The 7,231-nt window shown below is 40.3% G+C and overlaps 1 protein-coding gene across 1 annotated transcript in view; it reads left to right on the top strand.

The window, feature by feature from the left end:
• Positions 1–7,231, top strand: part of Map7d3 (MAP7 domain containing 3) — a 28,247-nt gene that overhangs the window by 8,897 nt on the left and 12,119 nt on the right. The window contains exons 6-9 of the mRNA XM_021153428.1: positions 710–802; positions 4,685–5,376; positions 6,034–6,161; positions 6,408–6,583. Coding sequence (XP_021009087.1) covers positions 710–802; positions 4,685–5,376; positions 6,034–6,161; positions 6,408–6,583 — 1,089 coding nt within the window. The remainder of the gene's footprint in view (positions 1–709; positions 803–4,684; positions 5,377–6,033; positions 6,162–6,407; positions 6,584–7,231) is intronic.

Here is a 7,231-nt window from a genome sequence, read left to right as displayed (position 1 = left end):
AAAAAAAAAAAAAACAAATATGAAGTCTATGTCAGGCATTCTGAAGAATAATGATTTCCTTGAGGAACAGTTAAATACCTAATCAGATATTACCCTGAATATGAGCAAATGTACTTATATTCTATAAATCTATGATTTGAATGTATCTAGAAAATTATGAAACAAATCCAGTCTTTTTAATTAATATTTGTGTTATTATATCTTTTATTTTTTGAGATTATAGTATAATTACATAAATTTCTTCTTTTTTTGTTTTATTTTTGCTTTTGCTTTTGTTTTTTGAGACAGGGTTTCTCTGTGTAGTCCTTCCTGACTGTCCTGGAACTCACTCTGTAGACCAGGCTGGCCTCGAACTCAGAAATCTGCCTGTTTCTGCCTCCCAAGTGCTGGGATTAAAGGCGTGCGCCACCATTGCCCGGCTTGAAAAGATTTTTTTTTAATTTATTTATTATATCTAAGTATGCTGTAGCTGTCTTCAGACACACCAGAAGAGAGCATCGGATCTCATTACTGATGGTTGGGAGCCACCATGTGGTTGCTGGGATTTGAACTCAGGACCTTAGAAAGAGCAGTCAGTGCTCTTAACCATTGAGCCATCTTTCCAGCCCCCTTGAAAAGATTTTTAGACTGCTTAATAAAATGAACGAGTCACTCCTATAATCTTAAGAACTTTCTAGAAAAGTAATATTCCTTTGCATTTGATGTTTAGGTAAACAAGAAAATAAACGAAGTTCCTCTCTGAGTAGAAAAGACAACCGATTACATCCCAGAAGTGATATGCAACACCTGGACAACACACCTGGCAAGTAGTTCTTCATAAGTATAGATCTTCAATTCTGGTTTAAAGAAGTGTCTAGCTCAGCTCTATGTTGCTTAAAAAGTTGTTCAAGAGGAGCTGGAGAAATGGCTCAGAGATTAAGAATACTGACTGCTCTTCCAAAGAGCAATTCCCAGCAACCACATGGTGGCTCACTACCATCTGCCATGGGATCTGATGCCTTCTTCTGGTGTGTCTGAAGGCAGGCACAGTGTACTCACATACATAAAATAAATAAATCTTTTAAAAAAAGAAAAGTTGTTCAAGCAAACATGCATATAAGTAAGATACAAACTAAGCAGATTATATTTAGGTTATATTAGGACTATCTATGCATGAGCCAGCAAGTAGTCAAAAGATCTGAAAAAGAATAAGGAAGGGGAGGGAGGGGTATATGGGAATGTTTGGAGGGAGGACAAACTTTTGGAGGAGAGGGGAGGAGGAAATGGTATAAATATCCTATAGTCTCATAAATGAAAGAAACGTTTTTAAAAATGTCATTCAAGAAACTGCAAGGACTATGGTAAGAGGAAAAGAGTCTTTTCTTTCCTTTCCCTGTGGTGCAAATTTCCTGGCATATGTGCATATGACAGCGAGTCCAGAGCAAAGCTGGAAGAAATAAATAAATACATTTATATTGAAGGATTGTGTGGATGCATGTACATATGCATGTGAGTGGAGGTCAGAGGACAATTTGTGCAAGTCAGTTCTCTCTGCCATGGGGGGTTCCAGGGACTGAAAGCAAGTCCTCAGGCTGCTTAGTGGCAAAGTCTTTACCAACTGAGCCATCTGGAAGCCTGTCCCATCATCCATTCCCAATTCACCCCCTGCCTCTGTTTTTGGTGGTGGTGGTGGTGGTGGTGGTGGTTTTTGTTTGTTTGTTTGTTTGTTTGTTTGTCTTTGACAGGCTCTCACACTGTAACCCTGACATAGTAGACCTGACATAGTCCAGGATGGCCTTAGCCTCATAGCAATCCTCCTGTCTCAGCCTCCTGAGAGCTGATTCTGCAGACATCAGCTCCCTTGCCTAGTTTTTTTTTCAAAGATTTATTTATTTCTTTCATGTATATGAGTACACTTCAGCTGTCTTCAGAAACACCAGAAGAAGGCGTCAGATCTCATTATGGATGGTTGTGAGCCACTATGTGGTTGCTGGGAAGTGAACTCAGGACCTCTGGAAGAGCAGTCTTGTGCTCTTAACTGCTGAGCCATCACTCCAGCCCCCTTCCTTGCCCAGGTTTAAAGTGATTTCTTTCTGATAGCTTTTCTCCCCCTACCATTTACCTCTCATGTAACTCTTGTATTGTGTTATCATATTCGACTTTGCTTCTCTGATGCTATGAGAAAACACTGACCAAAAACATCTTAGGGAAGAAAGGGTTTGTTTGACTTACAGCTTGAATCCCATGACTGGAGGAAGCCAAGGCAGGAACTTGAAGCAGGAACCATAAAGAAATACTGCTTCCTGGCTTGTTCCCCTCTGGCTTGCTCAGATACATTTCTTATGGAGACCAAACCCTGCATCAGTCTGCAATCAAGAAAATGTCCAGCTGGGTGGTGGTGGCATACGCCTTTAATCCCAGCACTTGGGAGGCAGAGGCAGGCAGATTTCTGAGTTCGAGGCCAGCCTGGTCTACCGAGTGAGTTCCAGGACAGCCAGGGCTACACAGAGAAACCCTGTCTCAAAGAAAACCAGACAAACAAACAAACAAAAAAAACCCCACAGACATGCATGCCCACAGGCTAGTCTGATAAGAGGCTATTATTTAATGGACGGTCCATCTTCCCAGGTGTTTGCAGTTTCTGTCAAGTTGACAATAAAAAGTAACCCGTATACATGATTCACCCTACTACAGGAAGACTTTAGTGAATTGATTCAGGTTAAATCTTTTGGAAAGAAGTGCAATTCGTGCTAGGGATCTTTATAAATATAAGGATTATTGGAGCAAAATATTGATTTAAAAAAATCACTTTTAGCAAGAGAGTTTTATTCAATCCCAGGTGGCATTTGGCAGTGAATTTCCATCAGTGGACATGGTCAATATCTTATCTGTAGGAATCCCTGTGAATGGTTATTTGTTAGAGACAATCCTTATCTCCATGTGTGAGTTCTGTTGTAGAGACATAGGGTGGGAAAAAGTTGAGATCTAGCCGGCATGCCTTCTCTCTGTATTATGTGGTGGCCTTTCCCCCCTTCTTCAGCTATTCGACAGTTTAGGGCAGTAGTATGACAGTCCTGTTGGTAGTGATAGTTCCTGTATTTGTGTGTGTACTTATCATCATGTCCTGTTTTAATGCAGTTTTTAGTATGAATGAAAAAATGTTCTTTGTTAATTCTATTTAAAAAAAAACAAAAACAAAAACAAATGTGCAGTGTTTTAGATAGTCATCTGAGATATCTAGGCCTGGCTTGGAAGTTAACATTTTTGTTGCTCTTGCAGAGGACCCAGGTTAGGTTTCCAGCACCCACATGGCAGTTCACAACTGTCTGTAACTCCACTTCCAGGGAATCCAACATACTCTTCTGGCATTTGAGAGTACTGTGAATCTCTCTCTCTCTCTCTCTCTCTCTCTCTCTCTCTCTCTCTCTCTTTCTCTCTCTCACACACACACACACACTCACACAAAGGCAAACACTCAAGTGTAAAAGTATCTTTAATTTGCCTGAAGTAATTATTGTCTCTGAGGATTAGTACCTCAGTCTGCTAACCTAGGCCTAGTCCTCAAAGATTCTAGCCTTCATACAATCTAATCTATGCCTCGACTGTTTTCAGCCTCTGAGATATACTGCTGAGTAAGTTCACCCCTTCCTAGTTCTTTCTGAGCTCTGGCTGGCTGGTTCAACTCAGTGTTCTGGCTCAAGCTCTCTCTCCAAGCCGACTGATTTAATCTGGCTTCTCCTCCCCTCTCCCCTCTCCCCTCTCCCCCTCTCCTCCTCTCCCTCCTCCCTTTCTCTCCCCTGTCCTCCTCTCCCCTCTCCCCCCTCTCCCCTGCTCCCCCTGCTTGTGGACGTTGTACATCGTGGTGCGCACTAGGCTCCGCACCACGATGTACAACGTCCACAAGCAGCCCCCTCTCCTCCCTCTCTCCCTCCCTCTCCCCTCTCCCCCTCTCCCCTCTCCCCCTCTCCTGAATTGCTCCACTTGGTCTCATCTCATACTAACTTTAGCAATGTGTTCTAATCTTCTCTCTCATTCTCTGGCTCATTCTGTCTTCACCTATGTCTAGCTTTTTCTCTTTCTGCAACCTAAGTACAACTAAGGGTCCCAGGAAAACTGCCTCCTCTCTCTGCACTGCCCCTCAAGTTAGCTTCCCTTTCCTCTCTCATTGTGAGTTGGACACATCATATTCTATCAAATCTTTCTTTGATTTGTCACTTTGTCTGCCACACAATTAGACATCACTTTCAAACTTTGCTATTTCCTTCTACAAACTAACTTTACTTTCATTGTTTGGGGTTAAAGGTGTGTGCTAAGGACTAGGCAAGACCACAACTAGAAACAGAGTTTTTAAGTAACACAATCTTGGTGTTCACAGTGTGGTCAAATATCTTACAACACACAAAATAAAAACGAATCTCTTTTAAAGTGTGGCAGAGATTTTGAAGTGCAATATAATTCGAATAGAAATGTTTTGTTACAAGTGTCCACTTTATAGGCCAGCTTATTTTCATTTGTAGTAAACTGATATTACAGAAATTCTGTTGATGTTGCTTCTATAATACTAAATTTTTGATGTTCCAGTTTATGTTTTTGATACATTTCACTTAATTCCTATTTTGTGTGAAATTCCTGTAATTTCATATTAAACAGCCACTTTTCTCAGGTCATACTATCTGGAATTTACTGTGTCCTCATTCACTTATAGGCATGACCAAATATGTTTTCCGTTATGTTACTGCACCAGTGTTTTCTAGTGATGAGCTAAAGTCTTCTGCTATGTTCTGTAAACCATCAGCAAAAACGCCAGTTGCAACAAAATTAGAAAAAATAACTACAAAGAAACTAGACCCTTCTCTCAGGGGACATGTGGAAGGACTCTCAATGATGAATGTAGAAACCCCACCCAAAATAACAATTGAAGTTCCCTCTCCACCAAAGCTGGAAGAATCATCTGAGGCTGATGCAGAAGTAAGACTCCAAACCATGGACGACGACATCTCTAAAGTTAAAGAGGATTCTTTCCAGAAGGTGGATATCAAAGTACCTACTGATGAGAACATAACAAAACACCCTAAACCAAATGTTGAAGAACTCTCCCCAGTGAGTGTGGATACCTCTTCAAGTGTTGAACTATCCTCCATAGTGAGTGTCAATTCATCCCCCTCGCTGAGTACAGGATCATTCTCCTTTGGGAGTGTAGAAATATCTCCTGTTGTCAGCATAGATGCCTCACTTGAAACAAACATAGATACCTCACCTGAATTAAGTATGGACTCAGGGAATACGAAAGTGGCCTCAGAAATTAAAACAGAAGCACCTCTTCAGGCCAGGGGGGAGTCACGCCTTGAAGCAAGTGTGGAAGGACAACCTGAGGCAAATGTTGAAGGATCACCAAAGGTGAGTGTGTAAGCATAGCCTTAGCAGGTGGGGGCGGGGATGCAAAGCACAGCCTAGGCAAACATTAAGGCAGCACCTATGGTGACTGTGGTAGCATTCCTTAGTGAATGGTGGAAGTTTTACCATAGGCAACTGGAAAAATGCCTTCTAAGACATGAAAACATCTCCCAAAGCTAAAGGGACTCTGCAGAGATTTGTTAAGCAGTTAGTGTGAGATGTTCCCATACTTGGACCACTCAATGAGGTTTTAAAATTGAATTGGATTTGAAGTAGAAGATTTTTTAAAAGATAAATTTTTATTTCTTTTATGTATATGAGTATACTGCTGCTGTCTTTGGACACAGCAGATGAGGGCATCAGATCCCATTATAGATCGTTGCAAGACACTATGTGGTTGCTGGGAATTGAACTCAGGACCTCTGGAAGAGCAGCCAGTGCTCGTAATTGCTGAGGCATCTCTCCAGCCCCCAAAGTAGATTTTAAAAATGTATTTCTGTGATATACTTGCATTGTGTAACCTAGAAAAAAAAGTATCTAATTTTCATGAATAAAAAGAAAATTGGAGACTTCAGGAACCATGACACTATTCAGAATATTTTCTTATAAAAAGATAGGTGTACTAATATTTTTTATCTCATTGAATTGGTATGTTTATAGAACCCAGAAATGGACAAAAGAAACATAAACCTTGCCACCAAGAAACAACCGCCATGCCACATACCATGTTACAGATGGCCATCATCTTCTGCCCTTGGGTGTCGCCCACCTTCTCCCTTAAAGGCTCTGTAAGTAACCTATTTACAGTTATTCCTTATAAGAATTTTACTGAAACAAAGGTCATATCAGTATTTCCTACATGAACTAATATAGTATTCAAGGTAAACAATTGCAAATGGGAAAAATGAAGTAGCTTTACTTTGTCCATTATAAAAATCTCCAGTTTAAAATTTCTTTGTAATGTCAACATATCGCATTGTATAAAATTTTTACTGAAAACTAATCTACACACATTTGTTACTTTTTCACGGCAGGCAGACTCGAAAGATACGACCTCCATCTCCTATACCACCAGTCTCATCAAAATTATCAACAAAGACTTCTTTGTCATATAAAATAACCCCAGTTCAGAATACCCTATATGTGCCAAATTCATTAGGTGTAACAGCAACCAAAAAGGAAACCATCCAAAAGTATGCAATCAAAAAAGGTAAACTCTTTCCCTAAGGAATTTATTTTAGCAACACAGAAAATCTTGAAGTACTTGAATTATCACAATTTTATTCCCTAGTTAACAGGACTTTGAGGAGTTGTCTTTTGTTTAATGAGAATTAACCAAGCCCTGGTCCCCTGGAATGCTTCTTCTCTGCTTGCTTATCCACCCCTCTGTTTGGGAATTTCATTTTTGGAACAGTTACAAGCATAAGTTCAATGAGAGGGTTGGTATATTATTCTTGTGGGCCCTTCCAAATAGGATACTGGCTTGTTCTTGGGTTCACTTAGCTATCGGTAGATGAATTCGTCTTATCAGATGTATGCCAGTTTCCGTGTACATACATGACATGTGACACATGCTAACTTACACTGTATCCATGTTCCTAAAAGTACACCATGTTACTTTGCCTATCACATACATTTTTACACATGCCAATGCTACTTGGTCTCAAACCTACTAGGGAATTTGGTTCTTATGAGAAATTCCAGTGAATTCTCTGTATCAAATGATCTTTTATTATGAATTAGTTATTTTTTTTTTTTGGTTTTTTTTTTCGAGACAGGGTTTCTCTGTATAGCCCTGGCTGTCCTGGAACTCACTTTGTAGACCAGGCTGGCCTCGAACTCAGAAATCTGCCTGCCT

The sequence above is a fragment of the Mus caroli genome, chromosome X, assembly GCF_900094665.2.
Source record: "Mus caroli chromosome X, CAROLI_EIJ_v1.1, whole genome shotgun sequence".
NCBI lineage: Eukaryota > Metazoa > Chordata > Mammalia > Rodentia > Muridae > Mus > Mus caroli.
This window is presented reverse-complemented; position numbering and strand designations above follow the sequence as displayed.